Source organism: Thunnus thynnus, chromosome 5 (assembly GCF_963924715.1).
Source record: "Thunnus thynnus chromosome 5, fThuThy2.1, whole genome shotgun sequence".
Lineage (NCBI taxonomy): Eukaryota > Metazoa > Chordata > Actinopteri > Scombriformes > Scombridae > Thunnus > Thunnus thynnus.
Genome location: NC_089521.1, coordinates 15,677,600 through 15,701,062, shown reverse-complemented (window position 1 = coordinate 15,701,062; position 23,463 = coordinate 15,677,600). Strand labels below are relative to the sequence as shown.

General features: G+C 40.9%; 2 protein-coding genes across 4 annotated transcripts in view; one reads left to right on the top strand and one right to left on the bottom strand.

The window, feature by feature from the left end:
- The window catches only part of mapk8ip2 (mitogen-activated protein kinase 8 interacting protein 2), a 30,570-nt gene that overhangs the window by 4,824 nt on the left and 2,283 nt on the right, over nt 1–23,463 (bottom strand). The window contains exons 2-11 of one of the 3 annotated variants that reach the window (XM_067589517.1): nt 12,516–12,621; nt 6,895–7,137; nt 6,710–6,788; nt 5,985–6,188; nt 2,936–5,180; nt 2,552–2,760; nt 1,704–1,779; nt 821–993; nt 602–711; nt 348–470 (exon numbers count right to left, since the gene is read on the bottom strand). In XM_067589517.1, coding sequence (XP_067445618.1) covers nt 348–470; nt 602–711; nt 821–993; nt 1,704–1,779; nt 2,552–2,760; nt 2,936–5,180; nt 5,985–6,188; nt 6,710–6,788; nt 6,895–7,137; nt 12,516–12,621 — 3,568 coding nt within the window. The remainder of the gene's footprint in view (nt 1–347; nt 471–601; nt 712–820; nt 994–1,703; nt 1,780–2,551; nt 2,761–2,935; nt 5,181–5,984; nt 6,189–6,709; nt 6,789–6,894; nt 7,138–12,515; nt 12,622–23,463) is intronic. The other 2 variants (XM_067589518.1, XM_067589520.1) reach the window with 2 other exon arrangements.
- On the top strand, nt 14,490–17,645 carry LOC137183822 (gastricsin-like). The gene is made up of 9 exons (XM_067591111.1): nt 14,490–14,564; nt 14,703–14,841; nt 14,972–15,089; nt 15,429–15,547; nt 15,985–16,184; nt 16,298–16,414; nt 16,544–16,691; nt 16,959–17,057; nt 17,168–17,645. Exons 1-9 carry the CDS (start codon nt 14,512–14,514, stop codon nt 17,324–17,326), a joined length of 1,152 nt encoding a protein of 383 aa, XP_067447212.1. The 5' UTR covers nt 14,490–14,511; the 3' UTR covers nt 17,327–17,645.

Below are 23,463 nucleotides of genomic sequence, written 5' to 3'. Positions count from 1 at the left end.
GATGATTTGTTATAGTAAACTCTGTTCCTTGCTTTTTAAAATCTAACCTGCAAGCATCAGCCTGCCTGGCACAGGACTCCACTAGTCTTTTGAACTACTACTGCTCAGTGAAAGAACATATTTTATAACCTGCAACACAGAGTGGAAGTACATCTAAAAATCTAAAAATGTGCATCATGTACAAAGGAGGCACATTGAAAAAGAGGAAACCAACATACAATATAACACTCTTCTGGAGGTTTATTCAACAATATTTTAAAAAATTGAAATTAATTCTCAATAGAGCATTATTCAAATATTTTAGCATTTTAAATGGATGAGTGAGTCATAGTAATTCTTCGATCTACCTCATCAAGGGAGTCATATTCATCCTCCAGGCTCATGATCAGTTTCACTCCTTGCAAGCTAATCTCCAACTCACACAGGGAAGGAGGCCGCACATGTACCGTCCGTTTCCTCGATATTGCAATCTAACAGAGAGAAAATATTGCTGTGTCAAATCAAAATCCATTCATGCTGCATACAGTTTGTACATGCAGTATATGCTTGTGTAAGTTTTGTGGGATTGTGCATGTGTTTTGCTTTTTAACACTTTGCTTACCTTTTGCATGGCGGCGCACAAAATGCCATTGCCTTGATGGTAAGGTACCTCAACAGAACCCAAGAACTGAACGCTGAAAGTCTCAATCCATGCTGGATTTCGTTTTATTCCTAAATGGTGTAACATGGACACATGCATACAAACATGAGATTCTTCTGTGACACAAACAACTTTATAGTCTCAATCAAGACAAAAGCCAGTCAGAGTATCTTCACTCACCCAACAACTCCTTGGACTGGCCTATGACCTCATGGGCATAGAAAGCAGGGAAGATGCCTCTTTCCCCTGTTCGCATGTTATAACCTCTGTACCAGTAGTCATCCTCTTCTTCCTCCACAAATAGAGGATCATCCACGTCCAGCTCCAGCTCATCTGCATGTCTGGGAATGAACCTGCAGAGGGCAGCAGAAAGTGTAATGAAAAAAAGAAAACCATCTCTGTTGAACATTGTGTCCTTACATGGTATCCCTGCAGCTGAGCATCCTATAGGTTCATTTGATTAGGAAGCATCTGTTTGGGTTTCAGGTGACTCCCAGTGGAGATAAAAGAGAGTGGAGTGATGGAAGAGCTGACAGAGAAAGATGGTGGGCGGGTGGAGGGAGACAAAGAGTGCTAAATGTGGGGACATGATTACTGAGAGAGGACTGTGGTACTGAAAATACATAATTATACATGACAACATGTACAAGCGAAGCACATGTAGCTTGCTCTCTCTCACAGACACAGGTGGTGGATGATGTGATCATTACTGGGCACCTTGCAGCTCCCAAGCCCAGCTGTGGCTAGGACATCTGCCCTCCCCCGCTAACATCGTTAGTGATTCACTATTGCTGCATGACCCTTACAACATACTGGAATACATGAAACCTTGAAGAAATATTTTTATGTTTATCTACACAGGGACGTTTTCCCGAAGACACAAAATGGTGATCAGAAAATTTTGCAAATGATATTCACAAGTTATTCCACAATACATTTTTTACATCTACAAAAGCAATTATTGCTGTGTTTTATATTATCTTATCTTTCATTATTAATCTGATTAAGAGTTTTTTGCTGTTATTCACAAAATGACAGTGTACAATATAGTGGGTTGTCTTACCTGTATACTGCCCTGTGTGTCTGGTCCCTCTCTTCTCCGTTAATGGTACAGGAGAAAAGTCCAAAGGATTCTGTGCCTACATGGCAAACAGACGCCAGTTATACTGTCTCAGTACCTCAAAAACTACCTTTTTCAAATGAAATTGAATGCTAAATTTCCAACAGAAAAATAGCACACTGTCTGACCTTTCTCCTTTCTTTAATCTGTTATTTGTTGGGAGAACATTACCCATGTAAACTTTCTGTGAGGAAGTCTTAATGCAACCTAATTGGATTTGTCAAAAAAGAAATGGCAATAAAATCCTTTGTAATGAGCCTTTCATTATGCAAATCACCCTTCATTAGGGATATGAATCTTGAAGAGCACTGATTGATGATGGATGTACTAGGAAGCAGAGCCCTCCCATAGGTCTTGTGTGGGCTCCCTGCCAAATTTAGATCATATGTTAATGCATCATGCTGACAGTGATGAGATAAATCCTAATACAGTATAATAATTCTAAGGACCTTGAATGGATAATTTTAGCAATAATGCTTCTGGGCCACAACCTGTAGGGTATATTGTTTACATTGTCTGAAGTTAAGGGACTAGTATGACATTTTGGGAAATACTTTTGGGCCAATTCACTTTCTTGCTGAGACTTAGATGAGACGATCGATACCACTCTCATGTATAAAAGTGGTATCGATCTTCTCATCTAACTCGCTGCAATAAATTGAATACACGTATTTCCCAAAATGTCGACCTATTTCTTTGATGCCTAAAAATGACAATTGTGATTGCAAATACATATTTTGTACTTAGTTTAGTAGGGTGTGGTATCTGAATAGCCCTTGTGTTTGACTTACTGGAGGAGCGGGATGTGCTGTTGACAAACACGTTTAGGAACTTCTTGGAAAATGGGAGGTCAGCCTCAGGAGATGAGTCCTCAGAAGAACTGAGGAGTTCTGGCCTCACCTCCTCATCATCGCAACCGTAGCCCACCTGTCCTGTCCCCAAAGGCTCCTCATCACATAGCGTGGAGAGTTCACTGTCATCGCTCAGAACGGAGGTGCACCTGTGACAATAAGATTTGTCAGTTTCAAATCTCAACTTAACGCTAGGCATCCACTGGTTATGTAAGACTGCTTGATTAACTAATAGAAGACACACAATAAAGGAGGTAGTATGTACTTTAAAAGAAGAAAAGTTAAATTTCTACACTTAATTGAAACATTATTGCCACAGCATACCTTCTGAGACTGACTAGTTCCAGCGTAGTATTCTCGTCAACCACTAACGTGTACTTCATGGAGTCATAGGCCAGTCCATCATCTTCATTCGGCTGCCTCAGAGCCAGATCTTTCTCACACAGTGGGAGGTCATGGTCAGATAAGGGACGATCTTGCACACTGGAATCAATGGGTGGTGAACTGTCAAGTTCTAAGTCACTACCCCTGTAGGACTCCCTCCTCAAGCCACCCAAGAATGGATAAGAGTCTCCATCTTCCTCCTCTTCGTCATTGTCTGTGGAGTAGGTGAGGCTGAAGCAGCGGTTAGTCTGAGTGGTGGGTATATCCAATGTCAGGCTGTGTTTGACCTCGGTGATACGCTCAAGAGAGGCTGTGGAGCGGCTGGTTGGCCTGGGTTCTGTCTCTCGTCCTTCATCCTTGTCACTGACCACGCTCTCAGTAAGGCTTGGCGATTCCAGATCCTTTCTCCCCATCATTAAGTCATTGTTTGGCTCTTCATCTTCCTCATGTCTCCTGGCATTCTTGGATGGTTTATCTGTGAAGTTCTTGTCTGAGTCTTTTGTGGTATATGAGGTGTTGAAATCTGTGGTTCCCCTCCCTTTGTTTACACAGCGCTCCAAAGTCAGTGGGGTTATGGTGTCACCCGTAGGGTTGCTCATATAGAGAGAGGGACTTTTCCCTGCTTCTCCGTTTGAAGACCCTGCGCTGTTCCTCCTGTCTCCTGGCTCAATCCTTTCCTTTCTGAACCCTTCACCATCCCTCTCTTCTCCCTCTGATCCATCCATTCCCATTTTTTTCCCTTGGTCATCATCATTGAAACCATCTGCGTCTCCAATGTCTGAGGATGGCGAGATGGTATCTGACACTGACGCCTTCCTCTTGAAGCAGTCCTCAGGACAGCTGATTGGGTATGAGCCCTCTGAGATCATCCTGTTGACCAGGTTGCTAAGCAGCCAGGGTGAGTCTGAATTTTCGCTCAGATCATCTTCACTTTCTGATTCTGAGTCTCCTTCGCTGGTTCCATCATATTCATCAGCACTTGGCATTAGCCTGGGTCCCACTGGCAGGTAGAAGGAGCGTTTGAAGCTTTCTAGGCTGTGGTCTGGTTCTATCTGCAGCACCATCTGTCTGGACAGACTGTCCTCACAGCGTTGGGCTGGAGGCAGAGTCTCATCTGGGTCAGCCTGGTGCTCGCAGGACAGATCATCGTCCACATTCTGTAGCCCCATCAGAGCTTGCCCATCATCGTATGACTCAGGGGGCAAGATGGGTGAGTCAACAGGAGATGGAGTGGCAATAGTGGGTGAGGGTAGAGGGGATGGTGAGGGCAGAGGAGACCCTTCTTTGATTGGGTCAGGCTGGCCCAGGAAGAGGGACGTTTTCAGTCCCACAATGCCACTGTCCTGCTCTAACTCTGTATCTGGGTCCAGTTCCTGATCTGACGTAGGCGAGCTGGCCTCCTCAATGGAGTTGGTGAGGTGAGATGAGCGTCCACTGCTACTGTCATCACTGGTCAGGTCTAGCTCTGTCTCGGAGATAGATGAAATCATGTTGGAGACCACGGTACCTCCACAGGCAAATGCTGCCTCCAACTCCCCTTCAATGTCAGATTCAGAGCCTGGAGAGCTGAGGTCCTTGTCCTGGTCTGAAGTCATGTAACCTTGCTGATTCATATCCGCTATCCCTGGATCTGAAGAAGGAGAGGTGGAGTCGTTAGCCGCTGCCTCCATGGCAGACACTACTGGAGCATCAGAACTGTTGGACTGGTCCAGAGTATCTGAGCGGCTGGAGGACACGTAGCTGGAGAAGGAAGCGGGCTCAGAGGGTTCGATGGAGGGAAATTCCACATATGATGACTGATTCTCCTTACACACCATATCATAGGTCTCCTTGCACATGAACTCCACTTCAAAGTCCTTCTCCAGTTCCTCATCAGACAAGGGTGTGTCGGCACCATCGTTGGCTCCCATGGGTGCAGTGGATGACAAGCAGCGACTGGTTCCATCTGGGTCCAGGTCATTCTCCGGCTCCATACCTGACTCGCTGGTGATTGTGTAGGTGTCGGTGGCACGCCGGTTTGAGTGTTTGTGGTTGTGGTCGCTGTTGAGGTCATGGTCCACTTCTGTGTCCGAACACTGGGAATGCTCATCTACGGAAGGTACTCTGGTTGTCTGGATTGAAGGGTCAGCCTTTTGCTCAGTGACATCACCTGAGCATGGATGGGACTTATGTTGACCAAATGAGCCTGGGAAGATAAAAGGTGTGGAAAGACAAGAAAGTGCATAAGAAAATGAGAATACAGCATGACTCGGTGAATTATGAAGTAGATGATGCAGAGAAGGCTAAAGGAAAACAGGTCAGATAAGTTGTGGAGGCCAAAGAAACTTGGGTAATTATTTCGTAATTTAACACCAGGCTGAAAAGAAATGTTTCACTCTGGTTGAAAGTTTCAAGTCTGTTTTACTTCTGACCACAGTATTTGCCTGGGGAAGACCTGTAGTTGGTTGAAATTTTGCAAATAAAGTAAAAAGTAAATGGCATCAGTGGTGGGTGTTGTTGGGTGTGATCAGAGGTGTGCTCTATTGCACATGTAACCACACCCGACAGTGATGTCAAGGTGAACTGTCTGACGCACCCTGGAGAACACTTCTACATCACTGCAGCAGGTAAAAAGTTAAACCACAGCAAAAACAAGATTTTCAGTTGGTGTTAAGTTACTCTTAAAAGGAGGATAAAAAGAGAATAAGAATAATAAATAAAGAGAAAATCAAGTTGCAAGCTTTTTTCTTATGTTCATAATCAGTTGAAGAAAGGATGTAGTATGAACAAGTTCAGGAAAGTCTTCTTCATTAGAGACATAATAATTTGACTCCCTGAAGAATACAGTCTAAATTGGTTTATGAAAATCAATATGAAAATGTTTTCCTGAACTTTGTATCACTGAACAAGTCTAATTCAAATCACTTCACACACATTTCACATCACAACACTACAAACACAGATGTTAATGAAATGAGCTCTAATCTTGCTGGGTTGGCCTTTTTGTTACCGTATTCGGGCCTCTCCCGCCTGTTGCCCTCCATGTCGCAGAGGAGGGGCCTATGAGGGGACTGGGGATTCCCGCCCTCCCCTCCCTGTTTTGGTGGAGTACCTTTGCTCTGGGACCCTGGTGCCTGGGAAACTGGAGAGGTCGGGCACTGGCCTGTCACATGGCTACCATCCTCCAGATATGAGTGGGTTGGAGTCAGATGGCCTGGAGGTAAAGTAGATATGAATGCTAGATATTTATTTTCTACTTTGTAATGCTCACTGATTTTAAATAGTTGCAGAGCTTCATTTATAGGCAATAAAAAACCTGCCCATGTAGGTCTTAGTAATTTCATAGAACATTCACACTTGCAGTGTGTGACATATATTATATTATATTATATTATATTATATTATATTATATTATATTATATTATATTATATTATATTATATTATATTATCAATTATATTATTAATTATATTATTATTATTATTGTTATATTATAGGGGGGTATGCAATCATGACATCCCTAGCTGATTTATTGTTGTCCAGATAAATGAATTAATGTTGTAGCTCTACACTAACACAAGGATTTCTTATTTCTTAATGTTTTACCAGAAACTGTTTCAGTATAAGTTGTGTTGCGTGTGATTGACAGACAAATGAATACAAATACAAACAAACAAATGAAAACATACCCACAGTTCACACCCACTTAATGAAAGAAAACTAATCATGTTCTTACCCTGTGAGGCTGGGTTGCGTACAGTCTCCTGCCAGCTTCCTTTCTTTGGGGATAGACTGCTGTTGTTGTTCAGTGAATCCTAAAGAAAAGAGAGAGAGAAAGATATTCAACAAGCTCTCACGGGTCCATTATAAAGACTGAGCGCTGCACATTATGAGTGTTTTCAACGGGAACTTCAGGCTTACCTGTGACACAGCAGTGGTGAGGTTTAGTGTGGTGGGTCTGCTCTTTAGAGTGCCAAGAGTAGGAGAGGGAGGTGGGGAGGCAGAGGGGGATGGGGGTGCATCAGGGTCAACCTCTTCATCTTCTTCCTCTTCCTCTTCATCGTCCTCCTCATCTTCATCGTCAATCATCTCAAACTCTTGAAAGTCATCCTGGAAGGAGCAGACTGGGTGGTGCATGTCATTCTTCTCCAGAATGAGTGAGTCCTGACCCCAGAAGAGAGAGAGAGAGAGAGAGAGAGAGAGTTTGTGATGTTTTTTGTTTTCACACCCTCAGCACAATTCAGATAGCCACATTAATTAAAGCATCTTCTGTTCTGACAGCAGAGGAAAAACTATTATGTGGTGAGCCAACACAAAAGGAAAAAGCTGCTGCCATCCATCAACTGTATATTTTATGTTCCATTTAAAAGCTTTGCCAAGAACAAGCCTGTCTGAGATAAATAGAGAGAACTAGGAGAGCACAGATGGGAAGCATACAACACAATGTTCTTTGATTACACAGAGGGCATTTGTAAAACGCAGACAAACACAAGCATGCACAATCAAGGTATTGTAGTGGGCAACTCTGCAACAGAGTGCATATAAACAGTCACTGTAGATTTCGCTGATATGTTACATTCTGTAGCCTCGGGTCTTGTGTGTGCATCCGTGTCTGTCTTTGTCTAAATATGCTACTGTAAGCCTTCAGCATCAACAAAGTTACCTCCCTGTGAAAAGATAAAATGTGGAAACAATTCAGTCACCAAATACGAAACCCCTACAGAGAGTGGATCAATCTGACATCTCTCAGGTTTCAGCTCGTTTTCCAGAAAGTGGTGCACCAAATGATTTTGAGGTTTAATAGACCACACCTTCATGACTGTATGTGTATTGCTGTGTAGCCTCTCTGTTTGCTAGATACGAAGTATATTGATGGAGTGAGGTCTATAAAGTACAGAGGCTTATTGATATAGAGCTCACACTGTCCACTAAAGACAGAAGAGAATGAGATACATTTGACTGATTTAAGAGCCAGCTGTTTGCTGAAGAATGTTATAATAACTCCGATAGTCTTGAGTATCAGGGCATTTTACCTATATTTATTCCTACAGAGGCTATATGCAGATAAGTGACATCACACAAACATCATCACTGTCTGATGAGCCTGTAGTGTTGAGTGAAAAGCGTTTGTCATGTGAATATTAATAAAAGATGCTAGATCATCATATCCATGGGCAAAGGGCACTCTTCAGTCACAATGGCAAACATTTGTGGTTTATTTTTTCTCCTTCTTTCTTCTCTACTAGGGACTTGACAATGCAAACACAATGATTGATTTATCTGGTTTGCAGTTTGAACAGCGCAGCAGTTCCTCTGCCTCTCAGTGCAGTCTTTTTAATGGAGGAATCAAAGCTCACTCTCCCACCCATCCGGCCCATAAAATTCTGCTGATGCCTGGTTCATCCACTTTATACCACGGCCAACAGAAATCAACACTCATTCCATTACCTGGGGAGTACACATGAATATGCATACTTTATTTAACATATTGTTTCCTCTGCGATTTAGTTATTAAGATGTGATGAGACCTACTGTCAAGATTCACAATGCTATTTCCTTTTTCCTCACACTGACTCATTAAAATCCATCACTCAGGATATGCAAACTTTAACTCTATGACAGTGTAAAAATCCAGAGATCTATCAGCTGGATTGTGGAAATGCCAGATCTGCCTGGGAGAATAATCTGCACTGTCAGGAGACATCCTTTAGCAAGGCCACCTGACAGACAGCCATGCAGGCTTAAAGAAAAAGAGAGAACTATAAATAAGAGTTGTGTGTCGGCGAGAATCGATCCCTATGGTCTCCAGTTCCCAAGGACACCCCATCCAGCCTCATGACTGTCCCTCAGTTGTCACCCTGCAGACTTATGTAAAGCATGCTCTGCTGCGGGCAGGCAGGGGAGATGTGAATGTCTTTTTCATATTCACAAGCATCAGAGAGTAAATCAAACTGAAATCAAAATGGTATTCCCTTTATCATATACAGATACACCTGGACACATGCAGTACTCATAAACACAACCAAATAAACACCAATTGACAGTATTATTTAACAGCTCTGCTCTTTGGCAGCAGCTCAATAGTGTCTTTGGATGATCAGATAGAAAAGAAATATTACTGAACATAATACAAAAAAAGATAAAGGCAGGGCAGCTTTTTGATCTCTAATTAGCAGACCACAGGCTTGTTCACTATGGCTAATTCTATACCCACTGACTCTGCTGCTAAACATCAGAAGATGGCAGCTCTACTACAGCACTGCCCTCAGCAGTAGTGAGAGAAGAGGCCTAGGGAGGAACTGTCGGGCCATCTTGCTTTCTGATCTGACCAGCTGACAGAGTGAAGCAAAGCACTGGACAGACTAGAGTAACTGAGGACATGATCCTCAAGTGAACACTGGCTGCACAGCTGTGCGAGTGAAAAGGGCGCCAGGGACTCATAAATCTCAGATAAGTGGAGGCTAAGAATTAAGTGTTCTTTGAAGATCTAATGTACAGCGGGTCAACAGGAAGAGTCTATTGGAGGTGCCATGCATCCTTACAGAGACTAATGTACAACTGTTGATTGACCATGAATGCAGTCAGTCAGTCCTGTTAAAATATTTAGATATATATTTAGATTTACTGATTACTGTTTTTTTGCATTTAGCTCACATCCTTATCAATAAATGAAGCTATGCCTACATATCCACTATAATAAATGCATCTCTTACATTTGTTTTGTTTGCTTGTGTGTATTTGCATGGGTGCATGTATGCCCACATAAACCCCTGTACCAAATACAGCATATCATCTTGATGAGTTTTACACTGGAAAGTATGACAGATGTCGATTAACCCCCCCATTAATCAAGACCACCTAGCGAGTAATGGCCTCCATCTATCAGTGTTTCTGTAAATTTCCACATTTTAAACCCAGGTTAGCACCACAGCTGAGACACAGACACCATAGCTCTGTCACATACTGAATAATGTATGTGCTCACGGCGTTCATTGAGGGCTCGGGGGAGACAGAGAAGGATATTAGAGAGACAAGAAGTGAAGAATCAGGGGTGAGACAAGGCAGAAAGAAACGGGGTGTGTATGAGAGGGAAGGTTCAGAAGCAAAAAAGGGAGGGGCACTCTCTGTTGTAGTCTCTTTTCATGTTTATTATGTTGATATGCTGGGTTAAAAAAAAAGACAGAAAGGTCAAGAGAAAAAAAACAAAACACGGTGGAAAACACATTGTCAAGCCTAACCCCCAGTGGTATCACAGATAGCAGAAAAGGACAGCCTGAGCAAAAACTGCTGTAGCATTTCAGCATTTGGCCAGCAATTAAAATCTCCTCAGAGATGGGAAATCAGACATTGATAACAAACCCATGTGAATGATTTTTAATTGCCTGCCTTCAGCTCTGGATGACAGGATGACAGAATAAGCCATGTTAAGGCAACTTATGTGTCTATTTGTTTCGGTTTGCCTGTATGGGTGAGCTCAAAGGCTAAATACTGATCTAAAGGGTTATGAAGATTAAGACCCGAACCCCATAACCAATTGGAATTAATCAGAGCTGGGGATTCGGGTGAGAGGATCATCTCACTGTTTAGATTGGCTGTTCTTCCTAAACATCAAAGACAAGCTGCCCAATACGATCAAATCATACTGACAGAAAAACTAAAAGCCTCTCTCTTCATCAGCATGTTCCAGTGCATGAGGGTGGGACTGCTGCTGCTGATGAGCTGACAACATGTCACCAACCCTACTGATGCAGGCAAAATCAGACACCGTATGAAATAGTATGAGCATGAAATCCTCTGCCTCGCCTTTCTTTCCCTGTTATTTGAATGCACATGCACACACACACATTCAGGGGGGAACTGGGTGTGTGTCCTATCCATCCCATGTCAGCAAGATGACTTCCTCTGAGCAATGATGTAATGTAACAAGGACCGACACTGTCTCTGCCCTGTGCTTTCCTGTTTGTGAAGTGAGCAGTCAGGGCCTCTGCTGATGTGTGTCTGATGTGCGTGTGTCTGTATGTGGGAGGCAGAGGAGAGAAAGAGAGCACTGATGCATGGTTTACTACTGTATGACCTCTCATTCTCTGGAGGTCTTCTCACATGCTATGCGAAAACAGCTTTGTTACAGAGGGGCTTTGCCTAGCTATCCATAATGTGTTTCATTGGTGGATTAAAGCAGAGGAAGCAAAATATCTAGCACAGATTTATACCGAGAGCTTAACCCTCAGAAGCAACCCTCCCTGAGCTAAATCCCCCATTCCTAGTCACTTCGGCAGAAAAGACAGAGAGGGAGAGAGAAAGTAAGTGAGGGAAGGAAAGCTATAAGGGGGAGGGGGAGTGGAGAAGTGGCAGAGAACAAGAGGGGAGGGAATCTGAGCTCTGTCTCCGAGCAACACTCTGCATAGCAGGGAGGGAAGGGAAGACACATGAGAGGGAGGGAGGGAGGGAGGGAGGGAAGGAGGTTGTCTCTGCATAGCAGCAAACTGCACTGGGTCACCCACCCTCTGCTGCAGCCGTGGCTCCAAGCCACAAGCGTAAAACATTTACATCCCACAGGATGGAGAGAGAGAGCAAGAGAGAGAAAGAGATATGAAAAAAGAGAAAGAGAGAGAGAGAGAGGATATGAGATAGTAGTACTTAGAAATTAAGGTCTAAGCTTGTCGTACATGTGGGATGATACAGCTAATGACTCGATTATTTGCATATACAGAACTTCATAATACAGCTGCTTGAATAGGATGCTTAGTGGAATTTCTACATGCTGAGGAGTTTATGATATCTGCTCAGATACAAGCATGTATGATGCATTATAATGATCTGTATGATAATCACAAAGTCAAAGCCATGCATGTGTCATATTTTTTCCCCTGCATTCAGCTCACTGGTGTAATATGGCTATCTGAGGCTTATGGTCACTACTGTAATGACTGCTGGTAAGCTAGGTAACCTGTAGATAAAAATCTAGAGCTAGAACAATGATTACATAAGATAGCCGTATGCAAATAAGCATTTATCAACTGTAGAAAGCTATAAAACAAGGTCAGTCTTTGTCTCTCTTTCTTGCTTGCTTTCTTTCTGCCACCATCATACTTTGCAGTTTATTCTCACTCTAGCTTGTTTGCATTTATATGTTTTCCTTGTTGTTGCACTTGCCATGTTCCCAGCCTGCATCACCTTCAGGTTGTTATTAATCAGCTATGATAAGCAGTCATGCAGAGCAAATGCAGAAGAGCAACAACAGACGAACAAGGTGCACATCTGTAGAACTGTTATTCATACTGTACAATTAAGCAAACAAAATAGCATGCACAATTCAAATTAAAGTTTCAAAGTCATACAATGGTCTACATTTGCAAACAGTTAAAAGACTTGCACTGTTTTTCATGTACAGCTGTTCACTTTACACAGATGTGATGTGCCTTTACACATGAATTCACGCTGTAAGTTTGCATGTTTACATATTCAAGACACAAAGCACAAGAGTGTACACGAAAAGGTCAAATATCAATTAAAGAAACAACATACGAACAAAGGAGTCTCACCTTCTCATAAGGATCAGAGTCATAGTTGAGTCCAATCCCACAGTCATCTGTGATTTCAGAGAGATCTTCATCATCAAACTCCTCCAGGCTGATGTCGTGGGCTGGCCTGGAAACACATGAGAGACAGTATATTCACAGCATGTTGTAAATAAGCGCACTGATATCTGCAATATGCCTGTTTCATCAGTGAACGCTCCAGAGGGGAATTTCTCATTGATTGATGCCCACACACTGTGCACTGTTGTAGGGGAAACCTGCTCTAACTCATGGCCTGTCATGGTCTATCTGGGTCTTAGTGTCTCATATACTGGACCCAGGCAGCCGCACAAACACCCATGTCCTCTATTTTCCCTTCTCTGGTAATGATCCCACTAACCATGTGTGACACACTTAAATGGTGTTGAATAATAGCAGCAACACATAAAGCACTGACATTAGATGCCAAATTAAGTTGGCTGAATTTTTTTAGCTTACATACTGTATGTATAAGCTACTGTTGATGTTATAAACAGAGTTGGAAGTGAACCGGAATTGGAATGATCGGCCGAAGCCTCTTACACCAGAGTTTGTGAACTTCCATTTACAGCACCAGCACACTACAGCAAGGAAGTTTATATGTCTCTGTAATGAGCCGTGGCATTGCAAGTTTTCTTGATTAGGCTCTATCTCATCTTTGCCCCATTAGTTTCAGCAGGCTCTTGGTTCTACAGCAGTTGGCTTGCTATGTATCAAAGGAAATGCTGCATTGCAGCGTTCCTACTAAGAAAAGGACACTCCACTTATTACGTACGGATGCAAGCTTACATCATACAGTCATAAAGAGTCCTGTCATTTGTCCCATGGAGCAAACGAGGACATGCTGATGCATCTAAAAGTAAAACTAAGGGGGTAATGAAGAAGTCACAGTGATCAGAGTTCCTCCATGCTACTGTGTTAATGTACTACAATGTGCAACTGACAGAAAATACAAGGAGAGAAAGTCTGTTAGCATGTAGGAGATATTAAAGTGTAAAAGAGTGGTTATTGAGAAAGGATGCAAATTAAGTTATATGAAGTATATGATGTCTGTCACTGTAAACCTTTATAAACTAGTTAAAACAATTAATAGGCATGATCAAATTTTTATTTTAATTGTGTGTCCTTAAGCTCTAAAATTTATATAACAGTATGGTGTAAAAAAACAAGGACTGAAGTTTGGGACTTTATTTTATCAGAAGAAAAAAAGCTATCAAATTTAAACAATATCAGAAGTGATAAGTTAGCTAAGTGCTGAGATAAAACTGTTAGGTTAAGGTGATATTGATACTGAAGCCTAGATATAAAACATTTATTTTCCATTTACAAAAAAGTACAGTTGCACATCGACTATTAAACTTAACCTTGATGTTGATATGTATATCTAATCAGATAAAATTGTACTAAAGTTGCATCTTGAGGATTTGTTACAGCATGCAGACAGTTTTTGGGGAAAACAAAAGTGAGCTCTTACTACAAAATACTAGAAAATCTAAATTAATCATTCAAATTCATTGCTCTGTGCTCAGCATCCATTTCTTTAAAAGACAAAAAACTGTGAGTAATGCTTGGAGCAGACATGTAATGATTTTTATATGAAACAAGCAATCTTTATCACTTTAGTAGTTGTTACTGTAATTCACTTAAAATGTTAAATTGAGGTATCCATATGAATTATTCAGTGTTAACACTATATTATCGCATTGGATACACCCAACTGAATAACATCTTATATCATTTTTTACAATTAGGAGATTTTTGGCTGTGTTTGTGGAATGTTCCTATCAAAGTTGAATGTGCAACTTAAGTACATAGATTCTAAGAAAAAAACACTGAGGGTCACCCTGACTCAGCTGATATGGCTGAATTTGTGATAATAGTCTGGCTGATATGGGACTCAACAGGTGTACAGTATATAAAGTCTGTTCAGGTCTGCATTGAGTTGTACCCATTCGGTAGTGCCGTGTGTACAGGAGGAATCATGAAGTGCCTCGTTGCTGTTTTGGTCTGTGTGGTGCTCGCTGAGGGAATCAAGTAAGGAAACAAACTCTATTTTTCTCAATTCTGTATTAACAAACTTGTTTCATCTGTGAGCAACATCTGGCCTTTGACTTCAAGATCCTCTTACCGCTAAAGTGAAAATCTTTGTGTCTTTGCTGCCTTCTTTCTCAGTGTCCCTCTGACGAGGCACAAGTCTCTGCGTGAGTCCCTGAGAGAGAAAGGGATCGAGCTGCCTTACCAGGACCCCGCTATCAAGTACAGGCCCGAGTTCGCTACCGCTGCCTACATGTACATCAACAACTACGCTGATGTAAGAAATCGCTTCTATCACAAACTATACACACAACATTTTGATTAAAGCAGTAACTCACTGATAGATTTGTTTTTTCTTTTCTTTGTGCTCTCCACTTTCTTTTTCCTCTAACTGATGTGTTGCCCAGACCACCTACTATGGAGCCATCAGCATTGGAACACCCCCCCAGTCCTTCCAGGTGCTGTTTGACACTGGCTCGTCCAATCTGTGGGTGAACTCCGTCTACTGTAACACTCAGGCCTGCAGTGAGTACAAATCAACAAGCTTCCCACCACAAAATCCCTCATCTGTCACTTTCTTCAGGGCGTATTTGCACGTGAAGTACTTTCTGAAGACTTACAGCTGATATAGGCTAAGCATGCAGAGCTTCCAGTTTGCCATCTTGTTTCCAAGAGATTACATATTGTACATGTAGATTTTTAGTGTAATTACAGTCAAGCCATTAAGCATTTTCGGTCACTTGGAATTTAGCTTGTGACTTCTATAATCAAGTGAATTGTCAATATGTCAGAAGGCTCTGCATGGCATGAGGACATGTTTATGGCACTTGCTCCGGAGATAATCCTGATCTATGCCATTTACAGACACACACAAAAAGTTCAACCCCCAGCAGTCCTCCACCTTCACTGCCAAAGGTCAATCTTTCTACCTGCCCTATGGAGCTGGAAGCCTCTATGGAACCTTTGGATATGACACTTTCGCTGTGAGTCTAAACCATCGAACTAAGCAAGTACACTGGTTTGAAGTTATTGCCATTTTTTAAAATTCACTTGGAGCACACTGGACTAGAGTAATAAGTACTGAAACAGAGAACCCGTCACAAACTAGAATGTTGAGTTGGTGATGTAGAAACAGTCTCACAGTAAATACATCCCGAACAAAGGCGTAACCAGAGTGGCATCATACTGGAAAGTCTCAACACACAAACACCAGTGCAGCATTTTTTTGTTTTATGTGTATGTTAAATGTTGAATTAGTGAAAAGACAAGACAATTCTACTCATCACATAGAATTAAAAAGATCATTTGTAATGATTGCACAGTCATGACAGTGGCCATACCTGGCTGTAGCTTGAATGAGTATACAAATATATGATTTTCTTGTCACACAACATATTGCTTTGTGTTTCGGACTTTGTAGGTTTCCAACATTGTGATCCCTAACCAAGAGGTTGGTCTGAGCACAAACGAGCCTGGTCGGACCTTTGCGGTGGCCAAGTTTGATGGCATCCTTGGCCTGGCCTACCCATCTATCTCTGCTGGAGGAGAGACCCCTGTCATGGACAACATGATTACTCACAAACTGCTGGATGCCAACTTATTTGCTTTCTACCTTTCCAGGTACTATATATCTGACACCAGACCTCTAGAGGTAACACATATACAGTATACAGATACAAAACAGATAATCTAATACAGCCATCAGCTAAGTTCGGTATTGTTGTCTGGTATAGGGATGGAAGAGAGGGCAGCGTGCTGTCTTTCGGAACAGTGGATACCAGCATGTACCGGGGTGACATCTACTGGACCCCTGTCACCTCTGAGAGCTACTGGCAGATTGGCGTTGAAGGGTCTGAATCTTTCAACATTTTTATCAACATGAAGTATCAAATGACTGCCTAGATTAATGATTATTTTGTGTGGTAATGTGACTGCATGAGAAACTAACTTGGTGGTTTGGAATGTGTGGTGCACTAAAGCTTCCAGATCAATGGTCAGGAGACCGGCTGGTGCTCCCGAGGATGCCAGTCCGTTGTGGATACTGGAACCTCCATGCTGACAGCCCCAGGCCAGTTCATGTCTGGCATCATGCAAGCCATTGGAGCCCAAGAGAACGACAATGGAATGGTAAGATGCTCCCTCTCACACACAAATACACAGATGAAGCAGTCAGAAAGTAAGTCACCATTATTGTTCCTCATACTTTGTCCTCAGGTTGCACCATTTAAAAACTATTATGAGCAGTCAAGTCAAGGTCACACAACATGCCTGTACACTGAAAGTGATTAAGACTGGCGGGGTTGAAAGGAAATGATGTACAAACTGGAACAGTTTGTTTCTGGTTAAGTTTCTGTCCCTTTCACACAGTATCTCTTTGTTGCTCTTTGTCTCTAGTTCATGGTGGACTGCAACCAGGTCAACAACTTGCCAACTTTCTACTTTGTCCTCAGCGGTGTTCCCTTGCCTCTGTCTCCTTCTGCTTACATCAGTCAGGTATGCCTAACATTAGCATGATTTTCTGTGTGTCTGTACATAACATGTTTTTGTTTGTGGCTGTACATACAATGATATGCACATTCTCTATTTCCTGTCTCTACCTCCAGTATTACCAGAATGGACAAGAGTACTGCTACGTGGCAATCACCCCCACCTACCTGCCCTCTAGTGAGCCTCTGTGGATCTTTGGAGATGTGTTCCTCAGAGAGTACTACTCCGTCTACGACCGCACCAACAACCGTGTTGGCTTCGCTGCAGCTGTCTAAGCGTCATCAGTGTAACCTAACCTGACCATGAACCTGATCAGACAATGATGATTAAGTTTGTGTCCACTCAAAAACTGCTAAGAGTCTGAGGCTTTTTTACATCACAATCAATCAATTCAAACAATATGAGCTTCATTTCAGTTAACACCTTTGTCTCTGTAAATTACAACACATATTTTTGGGATAAAAGTCTTTTAAATCTTTAATTTGATATATACAGAACTTGACAGAGATACTTTAATTGGCTTTGTATATTCAAAACAGAGTAAAATTAAATATGTCCATGAAACTGTATCATTCTCAAGCAGAATAAAGTAGAAAATGCTCACTACAAGTGTTTCAATGTTTCATCCTTCTAAATGAGCCCTTGTTATCGTAACAGCACAGGTCCTGGGCTGGGGAACATCAAAGGGTTTTCCTTTTATAATTAACTTTGGGCCTGTGTGTGTGTGTGTGTGTGTGTGTGTGTGTAATAGTAACAGACCTTTTTCACAACAGACGTATTGACTTGTCATAGCAGAACAAGCACAACTGTCCAAGAACAGGTGAACCATCATGCATTGCATCATGGGATTCATCCATAATTATTGTTATTAATTGCACCTGTGCATTTACTGCTTTGACATGTCAAAATGTCTGCTGTGAAAAAGTGGCCATTTTAAATGTCATAAAATCCTGGGACATACAAAGACATACAACTCTGTTCAAACATCCAGAGAATTAAATAAGGATAAATTGTTATTTATCATATGGACAAGACTTTTTAAGACTAGTCGTGTGAAAGCAAATGTTCTAGTTTTAATTTCTATCTTTTATATGATTTTATCATTTCGATGAAGCAGTAAAATTGTATGTATTGTATATAGCGTGGTGAAACTAAGTCGCCTTATTGCATTGGTACCACTGTAATGTGACTACTGGTGCCAGACATTGTGAAACAATATATTTTATAGCTAAAAGTGACATTTTTTTCATTACAACATGAAAACAGTGTCAACCTGAGCATAGTCTGTGGGTGTAAGGGCATCAAGACCTTTCCACCTGGATTCACACACAGACTGAGGAGCTGGAGGTTTCCTATCTGTCAAAATCCTAAAATAGTCCCTTAAGCAAACCTGGAGAAAGAAGGTCACTAATGAGCTCCTCACTCACCCAAGTCTTCAGGGAAGCTACGTTGTGGGTGTGTGATACACAGTGGAAAATCACCACATCGGTGCAGCTGTATCCAAGGCAGCTGCCACCAACACACAAGTAGAAGGAAATTCCATGTTTGATTTTGGGTGAAGGGTTGGAGAGAGAGATGGAGAAACAGAAGGATACAGAAGACAGGTAGGGAATCAAAGGAACTGGAATAGAAAGTGCACTGGAGAAATAAAAATCTCTATTTGTTATATGGCACAGCGCAAACTTTCACAGTGGCGAGAAACAATAAAACGGATTTCCTGTGGAATTTTACCTGGTGCCACTCTATGTAAAATGCAGAATACACTTTTGAATCTAATTACACTAATGTCCCAGAAATAGATGTGGTAATGATTTATATACACATACAGTTGCATCTTTAAAAGGTTGGTTCACCAAAATTACTAAAAACTCTACCTGTTGTGGTATCTAGCCATGTAGATAGTTTTGATTTTATTTGCCCAGGTTTTGAGATATTAGTCTCTCTGCTGCCACTCCAATGTCATTAGTGCTCACAACACTGAAAATTTACAATTACAAAGTTCACTAGCAACCTCTCTTTTCAAACACAATGGCACTTTTACTCTGGATAATCCACAGCATAAGGAACAATAAAAAGTACAATAATTCCAATAAAAAAGTGGAGAAAAAATATATTCTCTTCCACTGTGAGGTTGAGACAGAAATCTTAGAGACACATCAAAACCTGGACAAATAAAACCAAAACAATCTGCATGGCTATATGCTGTACAAGTAAGTGAAATAAATAAAGGTTTTTGTTTTTTTTTGAGACTTTGGCCCTTTAATATTGTCTGTCATCTGCTTTTAATTTCCTTTTCCCTTATCCCCTTTCTGATCTGCTCTATTGCTCCTTTTTCTTCTGTGCTTCCAGATTCCATTTTGTTTGTCTTCTCATCTGCTTAGCGTTTGAGTTCTCCTGTAGCCCTGCAATGCATGTCATAACAGAGTGTGTCCTCATTTCCCCTAAACTGCAAAGCTTAAGTAATGTGTGTCAGTGAAAAGCTGCAAATGCAGAATAATGTCCTAAAGAAGGGCCTCTGTCCTCCTCTTGAAGGGTAAAAACACAAACTCATCTGTGTGATGCTGTAATGCTGTCTTTTTCTAAAATATTCTGTATTATTTTGATTTCAAAATCCATATGAGACTAGTGAGATGCAGCCACCACTGCAGTGTTGACATTACATGTCCATGTTCCTGCTTGGTGTTTAGACAGCATCCAAGTGAGCTTGCAGTGCCTGTCACACCATGTTGTGTATGCCGCACTGTGACGTCCCTTGCATTCAGCCCATCTGCTTGTGATCGTTCTTAATGATTAAGATTTGAAGTTGAGGCTTCAGAGCTGGAGAGAGAATCATCTTCACTCTCCATTATCATTTTGAAAAAAAAAAAGGCCTGCATCAAATCAGTCTCCATCTAATCTGAAATGTGACAGGCTGAGCAAAATGAGAATCCTGAAGAAAACAAGTCAGCATAACATTAGCATTTGCTGATGCGGGTCATGTTGCTGCAATGGCACACCCAGATTCACTGCCACTACTAAGGTGTTGCTACCATCTCTGTGTCCTCGGCTCTCGTTCCTTGTTGAGCTTTTTCTCCCTGCCCCTCTCATACTCGAAAAATCTCTGCAGCCCACATTTGTTCATTTGCACAGTTGTGATCTCTGATCCTGTCACATCCACACCAGAGATTGTCAAACCAGCACACTATCATCTATGCTTGTCTAATACTGTACATACTGGCTGCCTGTTAACACATGCAGGCACACACACTCACTATCACAGAGTGTGTTTTTTTGTCTGAAAATAGAAGCTCGAATAACTCTTTAATGATACAATAATCAATTTAGATACTGTATATGTTCCCTACCACTCAAAAATAAGAAGAAGAGATGAAAAAGATAATCTGATAATATTAAAATAGATATGAATACAAAGGGGGGTGGGGGTGCTGTCTGCTTTTATTAATCTGCCTTCTAACCATCAGTGCCTACTTTACAGTGACATCATCATCTTTAAAAGCCAAGGACATTTGATGTGGTTGCCACTGACTCATTTACAAGATCAATTTCTCAAGCTTTTTCACCCACCGTCAGTCTCCAGTAATCGACACACACTCACACGCACACACACGCACACGCACATGCATGCACACGCACACACACACAAACACTCAGGCACACGCATGTATGAGTCATGCATTTAACCCTCATCCTACCAACATATTTAACATACAAGGACTACTAACCTGGGGACCCCAAGAATAAACTACTGTCAGAAACAACCATCATAGCAAAATATTAACTTATTTCTTCTCAAAATATTGTTAGTTATGTAATTAATGTATCTGAAAAAACAGATTATTATCATTTTAGGAAAGTTAGTTAATTTGCATATTTTGTAAAACATAAACATATACTTTTCTTTATTGCAGCTTTTATCCCAAATACAATCTCTCCACAAAGCCTTCAAAATGACAGAGTGCACCCTCCCATTTGTATGTGATACTATAAATTAGGACCCCTGATAAACATGAACTCAATAAATAGTTCCATCTATTAAAACTGCATTGGGGAAATTGGGTGCGTTTGCCTGAAGTCCCCCAGAATCCTAATACATTGGTATTTTTAAAAAGCACTAATTAAAATATAAATGGAAAACAAGTCATTAGAAACAAACTGATTGACAAAGTCATGAACAATTGAAATGATAGAATAAAGCACCTGTGAGATATGACATAAACTAAACCTCTGGGGTCTGCTGGTACCACAGTCAGTAGGATTAAGGTTAAACTAATGAAGCGCTCTCTTTTTGTCTGTGTCAGATCTAAACATGAAGATCTCACCATTTTTGAACCAAAGGCGGGGATGATGCCACGGTTTGCTCAGAGCAGATGAGTTCATGTACTGTAGATTTGGCAGGATTTGGATTAATGAAGTCATCAGATGTAAAGAGAACATTAGATGGGAAGATGGGAAACATTGGCGTCATATTGATAAAAAACAAATCCCATGAGCTGTGTAAATATGACTTGTTTAATTATTTTTGAATGGAAAAACAAAGGTATATCAACAGAAAAATGGAAAGTGGTGGTTGTGCAGAGAGTGAGAGAGAGAAGAGTAGGGGTCAGAAATACAAAAACACAAAGAGAGAGCTAGGAAGACTGGAGGGGGGAAGGCAGAGCTAGAACGCTTAAGCTAAAATGAATCTGTATTGGATTTAAGCCTCTTACCCCATGGTAACCATACCCACCGCCACCCACTTTGCTCCCTCTGCCTTATCCAACTGCCTTCAAAGAGTCAGAAGGCAAAAGTGGGCCGATAAACATATGAGAATAGTGCACAGGGAGAGTGAAAGATGGGTGAAATTTAGAGGGATGCGTCCTAGAAATGTGTGGTCTAGTTTTGAAATATTGATGCAGTACTATGTAAGACAGATGGGGTTTGTTGGAATTTAACATACTTAAATCCAGAATCAAATAATCTTATAAAAGCCAAAACCTTTTAGATCCACTGTTGAATCTAGGGCTGCAACCAATGATTATTGTCATCATTGGTTAACCTGTCGATTATTTTCTCAATTAATCGTGAATCAGAAAAATGCCCATCACATTGTTCCAGAGCTCGAAATGATGTCCACACATGTATTATTTAGTTAGGCCACCAGTCAAAAACCCAAAGATACTGAATTTATCACACAAGACTATGAAAACAAGAAAATACTCACATTTGAAAAGCTGGAATCAGTTTATTTTTTTACCTTTTTTGCTTAAAAAATTGATTCAGCAAATAGTTAGTAGCCAATTTATTTTCTGTTGATTTTCTGTTGACTAATTGATTTATCATTTCTGCACATATGGAATCCATTTTGGTTTAACTTTCATCAGTGTTAAGTGGTAACAACTTAATGTTTAAGAATATAACACGAGGACTGATGTTCAAAGAACTAAAGCTCATGTTTGCCAGATAGACTGCAAATATGCTATTTAGCTTAATCATATGTGAATGTTTTGTACATTCAAAATACAAGAGACAGCAAGAGATTTTTTTCGACTCATAACAATGTTACCAACCTGGAACTGGATCCAAGATGAAACCTGCTTTCAGAACCCAACCCTCCTACATAACAGCCAAAACAATGATCTCCAACCAGACTGCATTAAGACTGCTGCTTCAGCAAAGCTACCAAAGAAAGCACAAAAAAATTCTTAAAACTGAATAAATATTCAATACATTCTATGGCCCACATTTTGATATGTCAGCATATTTGGCACACAGCAGAGATTATTTATGCTGAAAAATCATAGCATACCTGGATGGAGTTATTTCTATATAAATATTTCTGTATGTGAAGCCTTGATGGAAAAATTGAGCAAAGTCTGACCCTTTACATGTATTGATTAAGTTCATCATGTCTATATGAAATTATGTATCTTTATGATGGAAAATTATACTCATATTTTTCTTTTAGCAACAGAAATAACATCTTATATACATTAATTGATTAGTGGACTGACTAATGCATTTTATACTGTTTGTGTTTCCAGTGGAGAGAGTGCTCTCTCACTGCAGGACAAATTATAGCCTGTCATAAATTTTTGGTACTCAGGAGAGAAAAACGGGCTCTCTTACGGATTATGTTGCCCATTGGAAACAGTGTTAGGGTTATGTAAGGCAGATTACTGTACCACATCATAACACCACCAGTGGCTTCATCCATGAATCAGTCACAAAGAAAAAAAAAACAGACGCACACACATACAGTGAGAAAAACATGGATACATGGACATATTTGTAGATTTGAAAACAACTTTACGAACACGTTTTTCATCTTAACATGCTCCACACACTAATATGTCATCAATTAGATTTATTGTTTTTTTGCTCTCTGAAATTGATCATCCATAGCCTCCCCAAAATAAACTAACTGAAGACAATG